The 26406-nt window shown below is 31.7% G+C and overlaps 2 protein-coding genes across 2 annotated transcripts in view; both read right to left on the minus strand.

The window, feature by feature from the left end:
- Positions 1 to 857: 857 nt before the first annotated feature.
- LOC108904922 (hyphal wall protein 2-like) lies at positions 858 to 19890 on the minus strand. The gene is made up of 3 exons (XM_018707647.1): positions 19828 to 19890; positions 19580 to 19766; positions 858 to 4932 (listed from the first exon to the last, which is right to left on the minus strand). The coding sequence occupies exons 2-3, from the start codon at positions 19758 to 19760 to the stop codon at positions 1130 to 1132; spliced, it is 3984 nt and encodes a 1327-aa protein (XP_018563163.1). The 5' UTR covers positions 19761 to 19766; positions 19828 to 19890; the 3' UTR covers positions 858 to 1129.
- A 2418-nt stretch (positions 19891 to 22308) lies between these two features.
- The window catches only part of LOC108904918, a 4890-nt gene continuing 792 nt past the window's right edge, over positions 22309 to 26406 (minus strand). The window contains exon 2 of the mRNA XM_018707643.2: positions 22309 to 23044. Coding sequence (XP_018563159.1) covers positions 22496 to 23038 — 543 coding nt within the window. The 5' untranslated portion in view covers positions 23039 to 23044 and the 3' untranslated portion in view covers positions 22309 to 22495. The remainder of the gene's footprint in view (positions 23045 to 26406) is intronic.

The raw sequence follows: 26406 nt of genomic DNA on the forward strand, positions 1-26406 counted from the left end.
GAACGGTACAACACCTCATCTTGCTATTGGAGTTCACCAATTCCTGGATCAAATAATGTTTCTGAGTAAATAGATTGGGAGAAGGCATGCGAATGGCCAACACGCGCTCCTGATATAACACCCCAAGATTACTTCTTTTGGGGGCAATTAAAAAATAATGTTTATAAAACAAAGCCATTAAATATAGACGACTTAAGGAACATAATATTTGAACTGAACAAATTACTAGAGAAACTTTATTAAACGTTGTGACGACGTTCTACTATTATAGGTTGGGATATTGCCAAATTGATGGTGGGAGACAACATTTATTAAAACAGATATTTTATTCAAAGTATAATCGCATAATTGTGTTATTTTTTAGTTTGTATTTTTTAATAAAGGATTTAAGAAAAAAAATAGCTGTAACTTCTTTGTGTTCTAAAATTTTCCAGAAAACTTTACATTACTGTAAAGAGAATGCAATTATCTTTCAAATGACGTATCACAGGTCATACAATTTAAAAAAAAATGGGAGAACCTTGTGGTGGGAGAGGGTAAATGTAATAATTTCATTGCTCGATTTTGTAATAAATAAGTTGGTCTAAATCATTAGTCTTAATAGTCCGTTATTATTAAACTCAACCTTCCTGAAACACCCTGTAATCACTTTTCACTGAAAGAATGTGAAAAAGCCTCCATTTTTATTTTTCATTGAGTGTATTTAAAACATGATGTGATTTATTAAAAAGTAGAGTTAATAATCACCGATGATTGTGGTAAATTTGAAGTGTTTACTTATTGAAAAATTGAATTGTAAAGACTTACTAGGATTGCAAACAAATTCCTTTTATACATATAAAAATACGATATTTATATTTGACACTGAAGCCCTTTTTTATTTTACAAAATTACTTTTGTAAGTACCTAGTGTTAACTAAATAAAATTCACTTAACATAACTTAAACTATATCGAGATCAAAAACCGACTTACAGAGTTTAAATACAACTCATCACACCTATATTACAATGTAAGTAAAAGGTTTTCATAGATCTACCTATCAACATTAAGTAAAATTTATGAATAAACTACGACCCAAAACTATATGAATAAAATTGATAGATTGGTTATCATTTCCCTATTTCTTTGTTAATTTTCCACCTCTACCACCTGCATTATATGTTTACCTTCAGTTGTTGATTGCATTGTTTCTTGATCGGTGTTGTAACTAGTACTCTTTTCAGTTGAAGGCGATGAAATTTGAAAATCTAAATTGTTGTGTATTGTATCACCCTTCGTCCCAAGCAAATCTGAGATTTTATCCAAAAGCCTAAGGAAATTATTAAAATTGTAATTATCCCCAATACCTGCTTTTTCGTGTACATAAGGTAATTTTCTCGAGGTGTCTAAAAGTTTCTCCATCATATATATTTTATTGCCATACGAGTATCCAGACTCTGGTGATGTAGTTGCTGAGAATGTGTTTATTGATGTAGTAAGGTCACTACTTTCCGCATCAGTACTTTTGGAAGTTAACTTTTGTGTTTCTTCGACAGTATTTTTTGGAAAAGTTGATGTAAACTTTAACGTTGTAGAAAAGTAACCATCATGACTTGTAAAGGTTTCTTTAGAAGATACATCTTTTTGCGTGTTTGCTTCCTCTGTGTTGGTATATACAGGAGTGGAATTTATTAAGAAAACCGCTGAGGAATAGGGAGTAGAATATTGGATAGTAGTTGCCATATTTTTTGTTCCTTCTGTTTCCTTCAATGATTTAAATATATTTTCCTTGGAATGCGGTTCCTTAGTAAATGAAATATCTTCATTTTCATTAATTATTTGATTTGTTTCAAAGTCTGTGGTCGACATTGTATGGGCACTACTTGCGATTGTGGTGAGTTTAACTGATGATTCAGTGGTAGAAATTTTGTCAGTATTACTTTTAACTATCGATTGCGTAGAATCACTAATATAATGCGTAGATTCTTTTATGGTAACATCATGAAACTCCTTATTCTCTAATTCCTCATATCCAGAAATAGATTTTAGTGAAGACCGAGGTACCTCTTTACTAAATGTAAAGTCATCATCTGTTACATTAGTTTCGGTTATAACTGAAGAAATTCCTGTTGTTGACCTTTTTTGTATCAAATTGTCGGATTGCAAATCACCATCACCACTAAAGGTCAGATCTTCGTCATCCGTAATGGGTCCTGATTTCATGTCGGTTACACTTTTTGAAGTTGATTTATAAGTTACATCAGTATCTGTAGTCGTCGGTTCTACAGACTTTGTTCCTGTCGTTTGTTTTGACGTAATTAAGGTTGTCGGTATTGTATTTGATATAACATCTGATGCAGATAAAGTGACTTTGTCAAATGGCTGAACTGTTGATGACTTTATATCAAGCGCGGCTTTTGATGTCAATTCATAAGTAGACTCAGGTTTAGTCATCGAAGAATCTGGCAGCGTCTCCTTAAGAGGTGCTGTTTGTTTTGATGTATCTTTAAAAGAATCTAAGATTTTCGTTGTAGTTTTTGCATCATTTATAACAGATGATTTAGATAGCAACTCGTTATTTATTGTACTTGGTTCAAAGTCACCGCTGAAGATAAGATCTTCATCATCACTGGTAATGTCTATCATACGAGACGTCGATTTTCTAAGTGTACTTGAAGATATATTTGTATAATCAAATGGGTTGTTAGTACTTATTATTTCAGTAACTTGCGTAGAATCTGAATATTTGGTAGATGTACTCTGTGAATTTGACATAATATTTGTTGTGCTTTTTGTTGTAATGTACTCTGGAGGTGAACTAGGGGTTTTCGCTGTAGTTGTTGAGTCTATCTTGTACGTTATTGAAATTGGAGATGTAGCACTTGATTCTGTAGTTTGTGATGTGAGTTTTGTTTTAGGCTTTGTCATGTCTCTGGGCGATGAAGAAGTTATGGAATTTAATGACGTTTCGAAAACTGCTGTAGTTCCAGGAGTTAAAATTCTAGAAGATTTGATTGTAACTGACTCAGTGGTTGGCTCTGTTGTTTCATATTTAGTTGTCGAAGTTGACAGTTGTGTCTTAGATGAGACCGATGTTGTTGGATAACCATTACCTGATGCTGAGCTCTCAGATAATTGTGTTGTTAAAGCAGGGCTTTCTGAGGCTTTTATAACAGTAGTTTTACTTTTTGTTGTATTTAATTCAGGTTTTTCAGATGCGAGTTCAGTAGTCTTAGCAAATTGTGTCGTTAAAACAGGGTTTTCCGAAGTTTTTGACATAACTGTAGTGTTACCTTTTGCTGTACTTAATTCAGGTATTTCAGATGTAGATTTAGTCGTTGTAGCATATTCAGTTGTTGAAAGTGTAAGTCCAGATTTTGTTGAAGAAATAGTGGATGCCTTCTCTGTGTTTTGACGAGTTGGCTGAGTGTTTGTTGTAGTGGAACTGACTTCTGGTTCATGAGTTACTACTTGCGTAGAAAAAACATCTGATGTCAAGTGTGCAACAGCTGTGGTTTCACTCCTTTCTGTTGTAGTATTATACGTTAGAGTTGGTTGTGTTGCTTTAGATGTTACAGCGTAAGAGGAAGTTGATTGAGTGGGAGTAACTGTAGTAGTAGAAGTTATTTCTCTTGTACTTGTTGAAAATTGTGTTGAAACCGTAGATGTAGATTGGGTGTCTTCAGTTTTTTCAGTAGTGGTGGGTTTTAACATGTGCTGTGTTGAAATTTCCTTTGGAGCCGTACTTTTTTCTTGTTGAAGAGTTGATGGTGAAGAAGACAAATATGATACAGTTGTGATCGTTGTTCCTTTCATAGTAGAAGATTTGGTACTAATCGATGTTGTTGGTTCTGTTGTTGTAGATGTTTTAGAGTAAGGAAAAATTGACGAGAAAAGATAATCTGCAGTAACCAAAGCTGTAGATGTAGTTATTTCTTTCACATCTGTTATTCTGCCTGCTGCTGTTGAAGATTCTGTTGAGATAGCTGATGTAGATTGACTGCTTTCCTTCTCCAATTTTATAGGGGTGTTCAGTGTATGTTCTGCTGACGTTTCTTTTGGAGTCCGATTTCCTTCTGCATGCGTTACATCTGAAGGCAAATATTTTGTTGTGATTTCAGTAGTGCTATGTGCTGTTGATGATGGTTGTGTCACTTTCGATGTGGTGGTATAAATTGTTGTGGTAAGATGATCTTTATCAGTTGTTGAAAATTCTATTGGAACTTTAGGTGTTGATGGAATATCTTGATTTTTTACCGTCGTAGTCGGTTCTAATATGCGCTGTGTTGATATTTCTTCTGGAATATTAGTAGTTACTTTTTGTTCAAGAGTTGACGGTGATGCAGTGGAAACAACTGAAGGCAAATATGTTACAGTTGTGGTTTCACTTCTTTTTGTAGTAGTAAATTTTGTACTATGTGATGTAGATGGTTGCGTGGCTTTAGATGTTGTAGTGTGACGGACAGTTGATGGAGAAGAATGATCTTCACCAGCAGTAGAAGTAAGTGTAACTGTTTCCTTTGTTGGCATTATTATTATGTCGATTGTTGTTGGAGAGCTTGTTGTAGCTATCGATGGTGTAGATTGTTTAATATCTTCATCTTTTACATCTGTAGTAGGTCTTAGCGTATGCTCTATTGGTTTCTCCGATATTTTTTTTGTGTCACCTTCAGTCGGTTTCGGAGTAGTTCTCCGCGTACTGTGAATACTTTGAGTAGTTACAATATTTGGTGTAGTTTGTGTGACTGGTTCGTCGGTAGGTATTTCGTTATTATCATCAGTTGTTTTTAAATCTATCGGTTGGCATATTCTGTGCTGAAAACATCGATTCTGGCAACATTTGAAAAACCTCGGACATTGATAGTCTACTTCGCATTCAAAGAATCTAGTTTCTGCTGTCGGATATGGACTGTCACAATTAAATTCTCCTCTAATGCATTTTCCAGGTCTGTCTGAAAAATAGATATTATTATTACTGATATAAACATAAAAAAAATATGACATAGTAATTGTTATAAGAAATTAATAACGAATCCAATACTGATGCATATGAAAAAAATTTGTTATTTCATAGCTATGCAATGCCATTATCGCTACTATACATATAGAAATTGTTTTCATTGCAAAGTAGATGTACACTGTTAAAAATGAATGAGTACAACATTGATGTACTGACAGACTATTTATCAAAACTAAAAGCATACAGTAAAAAAATTTATTGCATAAGCTCTTATGAAAGCCAATTTTTTAGACCAGAAATTATGAAAAAAAAAAATTCTACGGGAAACATTTACAAACCCCTGCATTTTATGTAAGTTTATCATGATTACATTAAAAACGCTTATAACTTTTTCATTCACGACATAGCTTTGATCATATCGTATACCTATTTCATAAAATACTGTTTTTTTTTCAGAAACAAACTTTTCTAGTTTTGTTTTTCGTCATCAAATCACGAGTGAAATATCTATTTTTTTTATTCGTTTAAGAAGTTTAATCATAAGTATAACGTACATGAGTGGTTTTTACCTTTTGGAAATACATAATGGAGAAAAATATTTTGTTGAGACCATTGTCGTGACTGAAATTTGGCAATAATACGAGGTCTGTTCAGAAAATAACCGGACTTTTTGAATTACGCACTAATGCAGATATTTAGATATTTATCATATGCAGTTGGCAGCGTTGTATTGCGCAAAACCTCCTCTATAATCACGTATTCTTGGATTGTTGATATCTCATTCAGTTTTCGTGATATTCTTATTTGGATATTTAAGTGTTAGTGACGATTTTTGAAATGTGCAATGTACTGGAACAACGAATAACTTAAAATTTTGTGTGAAACTGGGAAAACTTTCATGGAAACTTTGCAACTTTTGAAACAAACTTACGGAAATGATGCTCCGGGTTGTACGCAATGGTTTTCACGATTTAAAAGTGGTCGTCAGTCAATTGAAGATGATCCTCGACTAAGAAAGCCTTCAATTCATAACTTCCACGTTGAGAAAGACAAAAATTCAATGCGTGGTACAAATCGCCGTTTGACTATCAGAGCTCGTATCTTACGAAAAGTCATATTTACTTTAATATCTAAAAATTAAATTCAGTTTCCTAGAATTAGATGATATTTTGTTGCTGCATGTAGTTTTATTAGCCATAAAAAACTTAACAACAGACTTAAGTATTATAATAATTATCGATACAGTTAGTATTTAATTGGTTCTAACGCAATTATTGAAATACTCATTATTGTAGGATAGTAGAAATCTGATCCAGAATTGTAATTCCTATTTAGTACAGACAAAATTTCAATAATACGTAAGTATCGTTTTCGGTTTAAAATCGATGTAAAAAATTGTGCACCCCAGACCATTAGCTTGCCAATCTTGACTAGATTTTACATTCAAAAATAAGAGAGAAAAAATTCTAATAACTAAAGTCCGAAAAGAAGCTATTGATTTATTTTATTTACATTTAAGGTATAGCACGTCGGAAATTTAATTGGTTAAAAAAGTTACAAAAAAGTTTAGAAATGTGTGAATACTACAGAAAAGACATACCGGAAGTAAATATAAACTAAAAATAAGCAGAAAAAAACAGCGATTAATGAATCTTAAATAAGTACCTATACACTTAACTTGTCGAAATGATTAAGAAAATAAATCGATATGAGTAAAGTATCATTACATAATGTTTGAAGTGTATTATCATAAGGAGCAATTTGAACAAATTAGTGAAGTTTAAACCTAAGTAAAATAAATTTCTTGAACTTTTTCAGTCATATACTGGCATATTGAATCAACATTGTCATTTAAAATTGTATACAGAAAATTTATGTAACTGATTGTCCATCGACTTGATAATTATTTTTTAATTTATAGTGTTCGATGAAGTAATGAGTTTAAGAATATGATTTTGAAACGATATGGTAACCACGGAAATAAATACTCACTAGTTTGTTTATTACCTAAAGATTATAGACCAGTGTTTAAGCCTTCAAAAATGGTAAAAAGTGAAAAAAAATTATAGTAGGATGAAACCCATTGGAAAAGGAAGATAATATAACAGAAATGAAAAGAAAAATAATTTACGGGCGATCTGAGGTCGGGAAGGGGAAGGGGGTGAGTTTTTAAGGGTAAAAAACGGTTTATCTTGATTTCCGGAAAAACTACAAGTCTTATGGAAAAAAGTTAAATGGCAAAGTTGTAGGTAATAAAAAGATCTACAACTTTTGTATTTACACTTTTTTCACATAACCTCAAAATNTATAGCATTACCACGAAAATTACCTGGCCGCCATCTTAACTACCGAATTTTACAAAGTATCATCCCAAACATTGATCCCGGCTTTATGTTGGATTGACATTTGTATGATACTTTTACTCCTTACAAGTAAAACCCGACGGCGCCGAGAATTTGCTGCTTGGAATTTAGAATAACTTGAAAGGGATTCTAATCTTGCGAAAAAAATTATCTGATGAAGCCCATTTTTGGTTAAGTGAACATGTTAACAAACAAAACTGCCATTTTTTGTGTGAAAACAATTCGCAATAGAACCACGAGAAGCCTTTGTATCCGCTAAAGGTAACTGTATAGTGTGGTTTATGGCATGGTGACATTATCGGACCATTTTTTTCCGAAATGAGGTAGGAGATGCAGTTACAGTGAATGGTGAACGAAACCGACAAATGTCAAGAAATTTTTTGTGGCCAAATTTAGATGCATTCGATTTGGAGGATATGTGGTTCCAGCAAGACGGTGCTATATGTCACACTGCTCATGAAACTGTCGACGTATTGCAAGAAAAGTTTGACGATAATTTCAAGGAATGGAACTGTTTACTGGCCTCCAAGAAGCTGTGATTTAACTCCTTTAGATACCTTCTTTTGGGGCTATTTGAAATCTAAAGTTTATGCAAACAGACCACAAACACTTGATGCATTAAGATTAAACATTGAACGCTAGCCAGATCACGCCCGATTTATTGCAGTCATCGAAAATTGGGTTCGTTGAATTCGCTTGTGTAGACGAAGTTGAGGAGGACATTTAAAGTATGGGTTATTCGAAACATAAGTGTTATTGACTGTAGGTACTTTAAGATAATATAAAAAGTTTGGTTGTATCTGAAATAATTTTATTTCATTTTAAAATCATATCGTTCTCATTGAAAAACCCTTTATATTAACGAATTTGATTTCGAATTTTTCAATTCAACGTACGTGTTATATGAGAAGTTCCAAAACATACTTGAAAACTGAAGATTACTATTCCCCATACGTATTATGAGACCTAAATTACGGTAATTCTTCCTAGCTTCTGTAAATGAAAAGGTTAATTTAATGTCTAAATAGTACATCCAGATATTTTACTGAACTGACCTTGTTAAACTTCATCCTGTAATAAAATATGAAAACTCTTATACGCCATTTATAGATAACCTAGAGAGAATAAAACTCTGATATTTATCTATACTTAAAACCAGTTTATTCTTTACACCATAGCTTTACACAATAAGCCATTTAAAAAATTAATACAAACATATAAACTAGAAATATCACAACAAAACAACACGTTTTTATAACGTCAACATAAAGATACTATTTAGGGTACATTTAATATCACATATAAATTATATTAAGCCACGTTTAATATCACGTATAATCGTATATACAGGCTGTTTCTCACTACAGGGATCTCGGAAACGGTAAGAGCTACGAAGTAGTTTAAATGGGGGCAAAGTTGCGTAATCAGGGGACCAACATTTTGTCTCTAAAAAATCAAGGCTAACATGATTAGTTTTCGAAATATTTGAAAAATACCGAAATTTTGGAAATCGGTTTTTGTTTAATTTGAGCCTTATTTGAGGTGATATTGAAAAAGAAGAATCATCAATGATTAGTATTCGAAATATTTGAAAAATACCGAAATTTTGGAAATCGGTTTTTGTTTAATTTCAGCCTTATTTGAGGTGATATTGAAAAAGAAGAACACTTTCTCAAGGCCACTTTTTGCCCTCTATCGAATGGCATAGTCAATTTTTATATGTAACGTTTCGTCTCTCCAGAATCAACTTCTTTTTTTAAATAGGACCCTGGAAATTTTTTTACATTTTTTGCAAGCCTTCCCCAATACGTACTGCCTCAGCCCGAACGAGATTCAGACGTTTTGTCTCGAAAAATTCATCTACAGTGGATTCGTTCCAAATTTATCCAAATTTTGTATTTAGATTTTTTTGTTTATTGAATTATCGTTATTTCATTATCTAGTTATTTAAACTATTACCACCACGCATTAAAATAAAACATTATTAGAGTTTTATTCCCGTGTCCATAGTTATTTCTAGGCTTCTCGAGTGCTCAAAATTCAAACAAATTCCGATCTATTTTTTTTTCAGGATATTCATACAAATACATCTGAAATGCTCTTTCACAGTTGCGGTTACAGATATAATAAATTCCGATAATATTACGCTGATCTTCATTTTTAACCTTTGCCAAAACGAAAATGTTTTTGAACATTTACTGAAATTTTTTAAAGAATAATATTCAGTTGGCGTTTTGGTTGATCATATGTATTTTTAAGAATTAATTTGTCATAATAAAATTAAAATTGTAATAATGTTTTAATTTGACGCAACAACTTATTGAGTTATGTATGTGATGGTAATAGTTAATAATAATGTTTTATCGTAACGCGTGGTGGTAATAGTTTAAATAACTAGATGGATTTCACAGGGTCTAACGATATTTACAGTGTACGATGATTCAATAAACAAATAAATCTAAATAAAAAATTTAAATAAATTTGGAACGAATACACTGAAGATGAATTTTTCGGGACAAAACGTCTCAATCTGGTTCGAGCTGAGGCAGTACAGTATTGAGGGTCATGAAGGCTAGCAAAAAATGTAATAAAATTTCTAGGGTCGTATTTAAAAAATTGAAGTTGATGATGGTCCTGGAGAGACGAAACGTTACATATAAAAATTGATTATGCCGTTCGATAGAGTGTAAAAAGTGGCCATGAGAAAGTGTTCTTCTTTTTTCAATATCACCTCAAATAAGGCTGAAATTAAACAAAAACCGATTTCCAAAATTTTTTTTTTTTCAAATATTTCGAAAACTAATAATGTTAGCCGTGATTTTTTGGAGACATAATGTAGGTCCCCTGATTATGCAACTTTGCCCCCGTTTAAGCTACTTTGTATCTCTTACTGTTTCCGAGACCCGTGTAGTGAGAAGCGAATTTGTAACAGCCTGTATAAAAGTGGGCAAAGGTGTGAACCCTGTGGTATACTTGACGTAACAGCTTTGGGGAAAGATGAACAATGATTTATTTTGACATATTGTGATATATGTGTATATGTATGAAGGCCTTAAAAACATGGTTATATTGATGTTCAGTAATAAACTGTTTTAAAAAATAAAATTTTAGAGAATATTGATAAAATATGCTTTATTTCCGGGTTGTATTCTAGGCTACAGACTACCCTTAACTATACGTCAGTTAGAAAGTGTTTTACGCCCTGTTTTTATTAGTACCTACTATGTTCTTATTTTTTCCAGTAGAATTTAGTAAACTTTTTCTAGCCAATAAGACACCTAATAGAATTAATTGTCGTGTGAAGCATATGTAATTGTATTCATTAAGAAAAAGTATCTATATTTATCTTTGATAAAACAGCCTTGGCATCACGATAAAATAAGATAAGAGTAGCTAATAATAAAGTAATTCATAGCGGAAACTCATACAATCGCAAACATTTGATTATTTGGCATTAAACTCATTCATGACTCATGATACAGTAAATATTCTTAATACCTCTTCCTGAGAATCTTTATCTCTGTTTAAATGCTAGGTATTATTTAAAATAGTAATACAGGCATGATCACCGTAACTGTAATAAATATTATTCGAAGTTTTCTGTTGGGTATAGGTGTTTTGAAATAGTTATCAATTTATGTTTTATTGAAAAATATTTATTTATTAGCAGAGAAATTCTTATCTAGTTGTGGGTAATAAATTGAACGAACCAGTGATTCGTGTTTCAATGATACCTTTTTTAAATTTTTTTATTCAAAAATTTCAAGCGTATTACTTTAATTTTTGCGTTACTAAGGTTTCTTAAGTAATGGATTCAAAAATTTTTGTAAATTCTCTTCAAATGAAGTTATACAGTGTGTTACAGAATTAACTGATAAAATTTAAAAATATTAGTAGTCAATATAAACCAAAAGTGTTGTGACGGAATATACGGAAACGTTTCGTTTTCCAGATAAAGGGCGCTCTGAAATTAAAAAACAAAACTAAAGTGAAAAACTTGGATTTACGATTTATTTAATTAAACATAGAAAAAACACCTAATTTCGTTGTTAATGCACCAACCAGTGGCTGAGAATTTATCACTAAGAAGCCAAGAAATTCGATTCCTCTGGCCGTTTCAGAAATTCTGTCATTGCTCTAAACTTTTAGTACTTTATCTAAGAAAAAACTGTAGCGCTTAACTACTGTAATCAAGCATATCAATAAACTTAAAATATTCAGATCACAAAAAGTCAGAATTTTTCACTAGAAATGCCCTTTTGGATAGAATGTAATCATAGGAAGGTCAAGAAAACTTTCTCTTAGATATATCAGATGGCAGTTGTTTACAAAATATAAACTAAAACAGTTAATAACCCGAAAATTGGTTGTTGGTTTGTTCCATGATTCTTTTTCTTAGAAATGTCACTAAAAGTGATACTGATTGACTTTATATTCGAATTGAATAAATTTTTAACTTTAGTTAGATAAATCATTAGCATAAGTGAAATTTGAATCCTGAAACATCCTGTAAATACCGAATATATAAATATGCTAAAAAAAGTCTACATTGATAAGCTAATAAACAATTGCCTAAAAATAAATACTTTCCAATTATCCTAAACGAAAAATCTCTCTTACTGAAATTATTATACAGGTTGTCTGATAAGTATATGGCATACTCTGGGGAGTGTATAGGGGAGGTCAAAATAACCCTAGCTTGTCATAATTTTTTTTTCCTAAAGTGCCCCTTAACGGAGATACTGAGCCCCAGCGATTTACCTTTTTGGTTCTAACTTTCGAACCGACTTCTATAATTTAATAAAATTTTAATATTTGGAACGGACTTGCCGCCACATTCGTGGAGCCGAAATTTTGAGAGGTGTCACTTTATAGAGCTGAAAACTGAATTTTTAAATTCTTTGGTTACTCCTCTTTAAAAATGTACTCGACATTTGTTTTGATAAAATAACCGTTTTCGAAAAAATTTAGTTTAAACATTAATCTATTTATTTCTAAAGTTAATTAACATAAGCTATTTAAACACGCAATGGAATCACAGCACAACTAATAATTCGTATTAAAATAATAAAATTTGGCATTATTATTACATCTCATTAATGCTTACATGCATCTAACTTATGGACAAGCACCCGGCAGGCAAGAAGAATTTATTCTGATACATTTCCAAATCACTTAAACGCAATGCTGTAAAAAATTTGAAAGCTTTGTACTGCAGCGGATTTCCAAAATGGTCGCCATTTTACATTTCCTTATCCGATAGATGTTTTCTCGTTGTACTGGAAACAATATTCCAAAAAAAATTTCTCAAATTTCGTTGCAAAGGTGTATTACTTTTTCTAACAGGTTTTTCCTGGTGTGAGCTGGCGTCAAATACACAAGCCTCTTTAAATTTCCCCATAAAAAGAAATCCAATGGAGTCATGTCGGGCGACTTCGGTGGCCATAAAATAGGCTCATCTCGACCTATCTATTGATAACCAAAAGTATTTGATAAGTGCGACTAAACTAAATTGCTAAAATGGGGCTATGCACGTCGTGTATAAACTACATCTGATTTCTAATTTAATCTAATAAGGGCACATTTTCTAATAAATCATTTAAGCTTTGTTGCAAGAATTGAAAATACATGGCACCATTTAATGTCTTCAAAAAAGAACGATCCAATGAGATGATTTCCAATAATCTCCGCCCATATGTTGTTGTGTTGGTGTTTTGTCTGTACTATTGCATGGGGATTTTCTTCATGTCAGATATGCGAATTAGGGCAATTCATTACTTCGTCTCGATTGAAACTGGCTTCGTCAGTGAACAAAACAATACTAATAAAATTTGTATTTTGCTTAACTCGTTGCAAAAACCAATTTGCATAATTGACTCTTACAGGATAATCAGCGGGAGACATTTCATGTACCTTTTGGACGTGATAAGGATAGCAGTTGTTCAGGAAGGGTCTCATGAACGGTCCACTTTGTCGCANAGATAGTTGAAATACGTATGTTAGACAGAAATAAATATATCACTCAGTTGGCTTAACCGTGGTGGTATACAACATTACCCCAAATTTGCCGAACTTATCCGAGGACTATATCGATGTGCTTCAAGAGTACCAATTTATATTTCGAGTCGAATCGATCGAGATTGGCTTCGTAATTATCTCGATATCGATAAAACGACATCGAGATTTCAGGAGTCCCGCTACTGGTCTATTATATGAAAATAGACGTACTTTTGTGAACATTTATAGCGCACTTCGCGAAAACTTTGGTCCAAATAATAACCCTTCTTTGTTTTCCATTCGTCGCATCGTTGAGAAATTTGAAAATAATTTTACTCTTCGTGATGTTAAAATACCGGTAAGACATCGAAATGCCAGAACTATTGAGAATATTGCTGCTGTAAGAGCTAGTCTTGCAGAGCATCCAAATTTATCAATTCCTCGTCGTGCTCAACAGTTAAGGCTTAAAAAATAAGGCGGTTTTTGCAAAAAGACTTGAATTTACACCCGTATAAGATTGTTTTGGCCCAAAAACTTAAGCCTCTGCTGCTTGAAGTTTAGAACAACTTGAAAGGGATCCTAATATTGCGAAAAAAAATATTTTTTCAGATGGACCTCATTTTTGGTTAAGTGGATATGTTAACAAGCAAAATTGCAAAATTTTTGATGTGAAAACAATCCACAACGGATTCACGAGAAGCCTTTGTATCCGCTAAACGTAACTATATGGTGTGGTTTATGGATATGTGTGTTAAGGATATGTGGTTCCAACAAGACGGTGCCATATGTCACACTGCTCATGAAACTGTCGACGTATTGCAAGAAAAGTTTGACGATAATTTCAAGGAATGGAACTGTTTACTGGTCTCCAAGAAGCGGTGATTTAACTCCTTTAGATGCTTTCTTTTGGGGCTATTTGAAATCTAAGGTCTATGCAAACAGACCACAAACACTTGATGCATTAAGATTAAACATTGAACGCTCGCCAGATCATGCCCGATTTATTGCAGTAATCGAAAGTTGGGTTCGTCGAATTCGCTCGTGTAGAGGAAGTCGATGTGGATATTTAAAAGATGTGTTATTCAAAACATAAATGTTATTGACTGTATATTAAGATAATATAAAAAGTTTGGTTATATCTGAAATAATGTTATTTCATTTTAAAATCATATCGTTCTCATTGAAAACCCCTTTATATTAACGAATTTGATTTCGAATTTTTCAATTCAACGTACGTGTTATATGAGAAATTCCAAATCGTACTTGCAAACTGAAGATTATTATTCTCCGTACATGTTATGAGACCTAAATTACGGTAATTCTTCCTAGCTTCTGTAAATGAAAAGGTTAATTTAATGTCTAAATAGCACACCCAGATATTTTACTGAACTGACCTTGTTAAACTTCACCCTGTAATAAAATATGAAGACTCTTATATACCGTTTATAGATAACCTAGAGAAAGTAAAACTGTGGTATTTGTCTATATTTAAAACTAGTTTATTCTTTATACCTTAGCTTTACACAATAAGCGTATAATCATGATAAACTATTTAAAAAATCATATAAACTAGAAATTTCACAACACGTTTTTATAACGCCAACATAAAGATACTATTTAGGGTAAACATTTAATATTACATATAAATTATATTAAGCCACGTTTAATATCACGTATAAATAAAAGTGGGTAAAACCCTGTGGTACACCTGACGTAACAGCTTTGGAGAAAGATGAAGAATTATTTATTTTAACACATTGTGATATATGTATGTATGAAGGACCTTCAATATGGTTATCTTGATGTTCAGTAATAAACTCTTTTAAAAAATAAAATTTTAGAGAATATTGATAAAATTTGCTTTATTTCCCGGTTGTATTCTAGGCTACAGACTACCCTTAACTATACGTCAGTTAGAAAGTGTTTTACGCCCTGTTTTTATTAGTACCTACTATGTTCTTATTTTTTCCAGTAGAATTTAGTAAACTTTTTCTAGCCAATAAGACACCTAATAGAATTAATTGTCGTGTGAAGCATATGTAATTGTATTCATTAAGAAAAGTATCTATATTTATCTTTGATAAAACAGCCTTGGCATCACGATAAAATATGATAAGAGTAACTAATAATAAAGTAATTCATAGCGGAAACTCATACAATCGCAAACATTTGATTATTTGGCATTAAACTCATTCATGACTCATGATACAGTAAATATTCTTAATACCTCTTCCTGAGAATCTTTATCTCTGTTTAAATGCTAGGTATTATTTAAAATAGTAATACAGGCATGATCACCGTAACTGTAATAAATATTATTCGAAGTTTTCTGTTGGGTATAGGTGTTTTGAAATAGTTATCAATTTATGTTTTATTGAAAAATATTTATTTATTAGCAGAGAAATTCTTATCTAGTTGTGGGTAATAAATTGAACGAACCAGTGATTCGTGTTTCAATGATACCTTTTTTAAATTTTTTTATTCAAAAATTTCAAGCGTATTACTTTAATTTTTGCGTTACTAAGGTTTCTTAAGTAATGGATTCAAAAATTTTTGTAAATTCTCTTCAAATGAAGTTATACAGTGTGTTACAGAATTAACTGATAAAATTTAAAAATATTAGTAGTCAATATAAACCAAAAGTGTTGTGACGGAATATACGGAAACGTTTCGTTTTCCAGATAAAGGGCGCTCTGAAATTAAAAAACAAAACTAAAGTGAAAAACTTGGATTTACGATTTATTTAATTAAACATAGAAAAAACACCTAATTTCGTTGTTAATGCACCAACCAGTGGCTGAGAATTTATCACTAAGAAGCCAAGAAATTCGATTCCTCTGGCCGTTTCAGAAATTCTGTCATTGCTCTAAACTTTTAGTACTTTATCTAAGAAAAAACTGTAGCGCTTAACTACTGTAATCAAGCATATCAATAAACTTAAAATATTCAGATCACAAAAAGTCAGAATTTTTCACTAGAAATGCCCTTTTGGATAGAATGTAATCATAGGAAGGTCAAGAAAACTTTCTCTTAGATATATCAGATGGCAGTTGTTTACAAAATATAAACTAAAACAGTTAATAACCCGAAAATTGGTTGTTGGTTTGTTCCATGATTCTTTTTCTTAGAAATGTCACTAAAAGTGATACTGATTGACTTTATATTCGAATTGAATAAATTTTTAACTTTAGTTAGATAAATCATTAGCATAAGTGAAATTTGAATCCTGAAACATCCTGTAAATACCGAATATATAAATATGCTAAAAAAAGTCTACATTGATAAGCTAATAAACAATTGCCTAAAAATAAATACTTTCCAATTATCCTAAACGAAAAATCTCTCTTACTGAAATTATTATACAGGTTGTCTGATAAGTATATGGCATACTCTGGGGAGTGTATAGGGGAGGTCAAAATAACCCTAGCTTGTCATAATTTTTTTTTCCTAAAGTGCCCCTTAACGGAGATACTGAGCCCCAGCGATTTACCTTTTTGGTTCTAACTTTCGAACCGACTTCTATAATTTAATAAAATTTTAATATTTGGAACGGACTTGCCGCCACATTCGTGGAGCCGAAATTTTGAGAGGTGTCACTTTATAGAGCTGAAAACTGAATTTTTAAATTCTTTGGTTACTCCTCTTTAAAAATGTACTCGACATTTGTTTTGATAAAATAACCGTTTTCGAAAAAATTTAGTTTAAACATTAATCTATTTATTTCTAAAGTTAATTAACATAAGCTATTTAAACACGCAATGGAATCACAGCACAACTAATAATTCGTATTAAAATAATAAAATTTGGCATTATTATTACATCTCATTAATGCTTACATGCATCTAACTTATGGACAAGCACCCGGCAGGCAAGAAGAATTTATTCTGATACATTTCCAAATCACTTAAACGCAATGCTGTAAAAAATTTGAAAGCTTTGTACTGCAGCGGATTTCCAAAATGGTCGCCATTTTACATTTCCTTATCCGATAGATGTTTTCTCGTTGTACTGGAAACAATATTCCAAAAAAAATTTCTCAAATTTCGTTGCAAAGGTGTATTACTTTTTCTAACAGGTTTTTCCTGGTGTGAGCTGGCGTCAAATACACAAGCCTCTTTAAATTTCCCCATAAAAAGAAATCCAATGGAGTCATGTCGGGCGACTTCGGTGGCCATAAAATAGGCTCATCTCGACCTATCTATTGATAACCAAAAGTATTTGATAAGTGCGACTAAACTAAATTGCTAAAATGGGGCTATGCACGTCGTGTATAAACTACATCTGATTTCTAATTTAATCTAATAAGGGCACATTTTCTAATAAATCATTTAAGCTTTGTTGCAAGAATTGAAAATACATGGCACCATTTAATGTCTTCAAAAAAGAACGATCCAATGAGATGATTTCCAATAATCTCCGCCCATATGTTGTTGTGTTGGTGTTTTGTCTGTACTATTGCATGGGGATTTTCTTCATGTCAGATATGCGAATTAGGGCAATTCATTACTTCGTCTCGATTGAAACTGGCTTCGTCAGTGAACAAAACAATACTAATAAAATTTGTATTTTGCTTAACTCGTTGCAAAAACCAATTTGCATAATTGACTCTTACAGGATAATCAGCGGGAGACATTTCATGTACCTTTTGGCAGGCCCGGATCCAGAGACTGGTTTTGGGGGAGGCGCAAAGCACTTCTTTATCATTATCATTATTATTATTATTATTATTATTATTGTTGTTGTTATTTTTTTGATGACGTAAGGTGTAGGTTAGGAAGGGGGACTTGCATTAATATCGACTAACTGCCTGTTGTCGTTTGGAGAAATTGAAGATCTTTAAAAAATGTTGTGCTTTGGGGGTGGCGATCGCCACATCGCCACCCCCTCTGGATCCGGGCCTGCCTTTTGGACGTGATAAGGATGTAGCAGTTGTTCAGGAAGGGTCTCATGAACGGTCCACTTTGTCGCATGTATTTGGACCGACAGCTGTCTTACACTATTGGAGGGATTTTCAGTAATCTCATCCAGAATTTAATCCTCTAATTGAAGATTCTTTGCTCTCCTTGAAGGCCCTTCTCTACCACGATGCGGCAAAAAACTTCTTAAAATGTATTAGCAAAGATCAGCTACTTTTAGCATTTTTTTATTTCACTTGACTCTTTACCTCTTTCCCGTAAACTACGATCAATCCTTTCAGAAATTGCTTGGTGCTGTAAACGTTGATTTAGAAATGAATCAGAATAAATTATTCTTGCCTCCACACAATTGACCAGTGTTTGCCCATAAATTAGATGCATGCCAGCATATTCGTTATAGGAATAATGCTCCATTATTTAGTCTTGTGTACTCAATCAATCAATTTTTACAAGTGTTGTCAATAACAACATAAAAACTACTAGTGTTTTATTGCAGAAATCTGATTTATTATTTCAATGACGTGATAAACAAAAACTGAATTTGTTCGAAAACGGCTAATTTTATCGAAACAAAGATAGTGTACCTTTTTTAAAGACGAATGACCAAAGCATTTAAAAATTCAGTTTTCAGCTCTATAAAATGACACCTGTCAAAATTTTGGCCCAACGAGTGTGGTGGCAAGTCCGTTCCTGACTTCTCTGGCAGTATAAAGCATCTACTGTAGTATAGCTTTATGAGCCTTTGTGGTCTACATAAAATATTAAAAATTCATTGAATTATACAAGTCGGTTCAAAAGTTAGAACCGAAAAGGTAAATCGTTGGGTACCCCTTTGAGGCCCTATATTTCCGTTAAGGGGCACTTTAGGATTTTTTTTATGACAACTAGGGTTATTTTGACCTCCTCTATACACTCCCGAGAGTATGCCATATACATACCAGACACCCTGTATAAAGTTGTGTTGCAACATATCAAAAACAGGCTACACAAATTTGTAAAATATAAAACCAAAAAATTCAAAGTGGCTTTGAAGTTATGTCATTCATTGCCGATCAGTTAAAATAATTTAAAAATATAACATATATTAATAATTAATTTAGGATCCAGTGAAAATTGAAAAATATACATACAAAGATTTGATTTTGATGTATATCCCGATAAATAAAAAATAGAAAGAGAATAGATTCATCCAAGAGACTACACCATCAATTAATTAAAAGCTGTTTTAGGAAATTCACTTTTTTCTACATATCTGCATTATCTAATATTTAATATCAAATGTACATAATGCAAAATTTCATTAGTCAAAAACTAAAGAATATTACTATGCGTTATTTTTAAACGGTATATTAAAAATACTCACCCCCTCTATCATCATATCCAACTTTATAAGACTTTGGAGGTCTAAATTCCTTATAACCCCACTGGGCATAGGGACCGTAGTACACATCATAGTTTCCATTCTTTTCTTTGTAATAATATTTGGAGGCAACACAGCTATGCAAGGTAATGACAAATATTAAGTTTAGTATCCAGTACACCATTATTCTCTGAAAGAGTACGCAGATACATCATATTTTTAATACCTACTACTCGCACCTACTAACTTACCGCTAAAAAATAACTAAATTTGGCACGTTCAAAGGAAAGTAAATACGGATTATTTTTGCCGGGATTAAGTTTTCTTGTGAACGTATGAATATGTATATTATTCTCTTATCACGATTTACAATGGCATCTTCAAAGGTGGAAGGAAGCAAAGGTATTAAAATTAAATAACACACGTCGTATCAGTCATTGTTCATTGTTCTCTGTTCCCTGTTCCTGAATTTGCCAGCATTACTGTACATGTCTGTATTGCGTTGCATTGAACCTATTGGAGAAACTTAGTTCTGATAGGTGGTATTTTCTTAACCAATATTCAGAATGTTGTTCCCTAGATTATTTTAGACCAGAAGACCAAGAGTCTAAAACCAATGTTTTTCGGGGTACAAGATGTTGAAATAAAAAAAATTGATCGAATTTACTGCTACTAATTAGATGAAACTCATCATCTAATAATTTATTTCATTTCAGTGCATGATCATAGTAATTCATCTAAGTAATTAAATAATCAACTAGTAACGAAGATGGTTTGGGTACAGCCATTAAAAATCCTATAATTTCGACACTATTGAGAAATATTCGATGAAAAGTTCTATTTTTGAGAAAAAGGTCCGTTTTTTCCAAAAACAGAGCCATTATTTGTTTTTCATTAATTAAGTGCTTATCACACTGTTAAATAAATGTAAACTAACTGTGAAATTACCTATTTCACTTAAAAATATTTAGCTGTGTTTTGTCTAAATACATACTATTTTAAAAATAATGAAATCATCGAAAAAGTCAATCAAAACCTTTACCATAGATTTTTTTATTATAAGACTAGCGAATGGATTCACAAAATAAAATAAAATTCCTACCCTAATGATTTTATCAGACTTCTGATGATTTCTATAAGAGTGTTCGCAAATTTCACAGACAATGTTTGACTATATTCACGACGAGAAATAAATACGATCTACCAAAAAAGTTTAAATAAAAACTTTGGTTATACAGGCCTTCAAAGTTATCAAAAATAAAACTAATTTAATTAATAACTTCCTATTCAATGTTGCTGCCCGTGTTAAAAAAATACGACAACTGTAAAAGCTTTAACCGCTAAAAGGGAGAGATAACCGGAGAAAACTATCACCCAGTATATCGATTTGACTAAAGCTTTAAGAAATAATACGCCATAATAGTTCAAATAAATGTGCCAAATTTTAACGCGATCGGTAAAAGAGTTATGAAGGTATTAATTAAATTAGTTTTATTTTTGACAAATTTTAAAGCTTGTAATTCAGAAACCAAAAATTTGTATTTAATTTTTTTCTTAGATCGTATTTATCTATCGTCGTGAATATGCAATCAAACGTTTCAGTAAATAAAATTTAAAGCAAAAATAAATGTAGGAAACGACTTACAGAAGATAAAATACACGAAAATTTAACTAAAAGGTTAATAACAAAATTACATAATAATTCAATGCTGCAAATTAAATTAACAATAATTAAGTAACTAATAAATGATTGTTGCTACTACTAACAGTATTGAGTACAAATAGGTGTTCAAAATGGGCACATTTGCTTCAATACATGCTCTGTAGGGTGTTAAAATATTTAATTGTGTGCAATTTAATTCTTATGTGACGTATTAATTGTTCCTCTTGGATTTCATACACATAATTTTTAATTATGCTCCGTAAGGAGAAGTTCAGGGAGGCGCTCTCGCTTCACATGGAATAGGGCCCTGTTTGCTCATTCATCTGTTAGGGTAGTTGACATTTAACCAGTTTTAAACTACTATACTAGAATGAGCAGGAGCCCCATCTAATTGCAATCACATATTCCTTTTTAAGGCTAAAGGTCAAATAAAAATCTTGCTCAAGAAATTGAAGAAAGCCTAATAAGTTAACTTTTACTTGGAAATTAATGATTCTCTTGAAGTTCTGGTAATAATCAAATAATAATATTATTGATTCAAAAGATGCTACAAGTATTGTCTGTGGGTTAGATATCTCTAATTAGAATTCTGATATTGAGGAACACTGACTTCATTTGATAAGACTCTTTTTTAATTAATTTTGTTTGAATTAACTTAATACCTTTAAGAGTAAAATAGAGACCCAATATCTGAGCCATTTATGAATTATTTCATTTATCTTTTATCGACATTAGTTAAACTTCTTCTTATCATTATAATTGTAATATATTCTTTAAACTTCCTGATACCTGTACCTTGAAACTAGTGGCTTTAGGCTTTTTGGTAGAGACATAGAAAATGTCATTAATTGTGTCATATTCTACAAAACTGTTAAATAGCTAAGTATAATTTAAAAATTCTTATATTTCTGGTTCTAATTCAATATGCCACATTCAATAGTCGGCAATCTATAATAGAAATACAGAAATTCTAATTCATGGTGCCAAACAAAATAGGATGTAGAAAATATAGTTTTGGGCGATTTTGTTCTAGGTATGTGGTATATGAATTCTAAATAATTCTAGTAAATAGAATGAACGTGAAAAACTTTATACTATCTTGTTGAAAAAGTAATTTTAAGTACATGAACTTATAACTAAACAAATTAACTATCTGCATTTCGAAACCAATATGCATCACATTATTTTACATTTCACAGTGCATTTTCAATGCAACTATTTCAGACATCACACAGACCACTATTCAAAACTCACTCTCAACAATATATAATAAAATTAGAAGTGTCATTATTTTGATACAAAACACATTTCTTCTGTTGCTTTCTTAGCATTTCAATAAGGTCCGCATTAACCGAAGCGGAATCATTATATTTCGAATTGCAACTAGTTGGTTTCTCCATTGTTATATCAATGGTAAAAGGATCATTTTCTGTAGTCACATTATAACCACTGTCGTTATCATTGAAACGATAATCAATATCTCCAATAATTCCGTCATAATCTTTATTTCCAAAGAGTTCAATGGTATCAATATCATCTCCACTGAATTCGCTATAGTCAGTATCATATCCACTGGATTCAATGTAGTCGCTATCATCTCCACTAAATACAAAATCTTCCTCTTTTTGAATAACCTCAGTATGAAGACTAGGATCAGATTCTTCTATTTTATTTTTGACGAATCGCATATCTTTCAGTAAGTACTCCTTTTCTCTCACTTCCCCAATTTTGCCGACATTCACAAAATGGATATGGTATACCAAAAGAGGAAAGAGTATTCTGAAGGGAACAACAAGCATAGTTGCCTGAAACAAAATATTCGGTTTTATTGAACTGAAGATATTTTAAAGGAAGTAATTGTTATACTGTGCTCTAAGAAAATTAAATAGTTTCGAGAGACCTATTTCGATTACTTTAGGGCAGCGGTCAACATTTCGATTTTTTTGAGGAACACCTAAAAAAATTTTCGAACACATTTTTTACTGATTATATGGTTATAAATACTACGATTAACAAAATAAATATTCCACTAAGTAAAAATTAAACTAACCTTAAAGTTTAAAGTAAAAATTTATTGGATAATTGAAAAAAAAGAGTAAATAGTTGCCCAGCTTGTAAGTTATAAGCCGTCTTGCTTGCACTTGCATAAATAGAAAAGAAAATTCTTTCTTGTTAAGCTTTTATAGTAACTTATACGCGTGTACGTATAAAAATAAAAAGTTTTAAGTAACTAATAGTATACATTTTTTTAATTTTGTTGTATCGAAAATGTTCTGGAGAAGCCCAGGGTTCCGCTGAACACAGTTTGAATACCGCTGGCTTAAAGGATTAATACCTTTGACACCTAATCTCATGAATTTTACCACCAAAGCCTTCAATATCTCTCGAACAAATTGAGGTGTTATTTTTGTTAAAGCCAGAAGAAAAAATAAATAAAACCTAATAAAAAAGAACGTGCAATTTACTTTAAGATTGAAACAATGATTTTTAAAAATATAAATTAAAAATCGGCTGTTCCAAAAAAAAATGAAGTATAAAGCACTTCCTATCAAATGGAAAGCTGGATAAAATTTTACTACCATTTGTATCAGTGGAACCTAGATTGAAATAAGTTTTAAGGCACCTAGGACCCAAAATTTATTTTTAAGAAGTTATAGTAGCTTTTGCTGTCAAAAAAAATATCCTATACGACAAAAGTATTACATTTTGCGTTGCTGGTATGAGTTTTCGCGTTCATAGGAACGTATAAATTAATTTATAGTTATGCATATTTGGATCAGATAAGACAAAAATATGAAGGACAATGTAGTGTAATCTTGAGTGGACTTACAACGCGCCATGGAGACAATTGATCGTGTGAAGTTATTTACGAAACTTGTTGCAGTGGGTATTAAAGGCAAAGAATTAGAATGGCTGCATAGTTATTTGTGTAATCGTTACCATTGGACAGAGATTAAAGGTAAAAGGTCAAAGAAAGTTACAAGCGATATTGGGGTCCTCCAGGGAAGTGTCCTCGGACCATTATTATTCATTATTTATATGAACGATATAATTTACTTGCAGATGACACATTGATATCGGTTTGAGGGTATGATCAGACAGAAGTAACTAATGTAATGAATAATGAGTTTGGCAATTTATAATTGTTCAATAATAAACTTAAATTAAATGCTTCAAAGACTAAATGTATGATTTAGGTACAAAACAAAAGTGTCAAAATTATGCACCGAGTAATCTGGGGTCGATATCAATGGTGTAAAGATTGAAATGGTCTCGGAGATTAAATACCTTGGTGTTGTATTAGATCGATTAAACTTTGGTAAACATGTAGTTTATATATGCAAAAACATTGCTAAAAATATTAGTTTTTTTGGTCGAATATCAGAACGTGTATTACGCTGATATAAATTATTAATATACAGGGTGTCCCCAGTTCGGGTTGCCTATACCTGAAATGGATACAAAATTTCAATTGTCAAAAGAATAATTCTTCATAAAAATTTTTGCTTGTCCAGAAGACCTTGGCAAGATAGTCATTTGTTCAATTTAATGTACAGGGTGTTCAAAAATTTGGAAAATGTAAAAGCAGTAAAGAGTAAAGTACCTTAAATCTTAACGCTACGTGAAAAGGTAATGGGGAAAAGTTGCTTGGAATTAAATTTTATGTTTAAATATGAAGGCATGGACTTCTAGTTAATACTGGACATTCTGGGATATCCTAGGACTCTTCTTATTTTTTAATACTTTCAGAGAAGCCATTTTATTTAAAAAACTATTGCTTTATTGAAAAACAGATACACATTTTTGCATATTAATAATTTATTTTTTATACAGGGGGATCAAAAACCTCAACAACATTAATCCAACATTTATTTTGAGAACACAGCAGAATCAGTATGTACGCGCCATTACAAAACTATTCTACATGAAGTCCGCCAAGTTCAACACACCTCTCCAATCTTTTTCTAAATGCAGCGTAGGTCGAATGTATCATTTTTTCATTTACTTGGGCAACAGCTTCAATTATCCTGCTTTTCAAGAAATCGACAGTGTTGCACTGATTCTCTTCTCTATACACCCTTTCTTTCAAGAAGCTCCAAAGGAAATAATCAAGCGGCGACAAGTCAGGAGACCTTGCTGGCCGACAAATAGGACTGTATATTCCTATCCACTTCCCTTGAAATTTTCTGTTAAGCCAATTGCGGACTTGAATTGTTGAGTGAGCGGGACATCCGTCTTGTTGGAAATACGCTTTTTGTCTATATTCCAAATGTTCTTCTTCTAATTCTGGCCAGAAAAACGTTCTTCGAAAGTATTAAAAAATAAGTAAAGTCCTAGAATATCCCAGAATGTCGAGTAATAACTAGAAGGCCTTGCTTCCATATTTAAACATAAAATTTAATTCCAAGCAACTTTTCCCTATTACTATTTCACGTAGCATTAAGATTTAAGGTACTTTACTCTTTACTGATTTCGCCTTTTTCAAATTTTTGAACACCCTGTACATTAAATTGAACAAATTAGGCTATCTTGCCAAGGGTTTCTGGACAAGCAAAAATTTTTATGAAGAATGATTTTTTTTGACAATTGAAATTTTTTTATCTATTTCAGGTACAGGCAACTCGAACTGGGGACACCCTGTATAATACGATTATTTATCCTCATATAACATATTGTTCATCTCTGTTAATATCGTGCAGCAAAAATGAAGTCAACAGGTTTCAGATTTTACAAAATGAGCATAATTCTTTCATGTAGTAAATACACACCTTTAGTTTATATGATAATTCAGCTGCAATGGCTTTCTATAGATCAGTTTATTGAACAATCGTGTTTAATTTTAATTTATGAAATTGATCATAAGTTATTGCCAGAGTATTTAAATAAATTTTTAATTAAAAGGGCAGTTATTCATGATATATGATATTCGTTCGAAAGAAAACTTTGATATTTCAAGATCCAAATCACAAAAAGGTTTGTTTCATAAGGGGCTACTTAAAGCTGTATAATGATCTTCCAAAAAATATAAAAATGGCAAAAAGCTGTATTTAGAGTTAAGTGGCAATTATTGATATTAAGCAATACCGCTTATGTAATTTAATTAGCTTTCGCTAAAAAAGGATTTTATTATTATTATTATTATTATTATTATTATTATTATTATGTT

The sequence above is a fragment of the Anoplophora glabripennis genome, unplaced genomic scaffold (genome assembly GCF_000390285.2).
Source record: "Anoplophora glabripennis isolate ALB-LARVAE unplaced genomic scaffold, Agla_2.0 scaffold178, whole genome shotgun sequence".
Taxonomy (NCBI): domain Eukaryota; kingdom Metazoa; phylum Arthropoda; class Insecta; order Coleoptera; family Cerambycidae; genus Anoplophora; species Anoplophora glabripennis.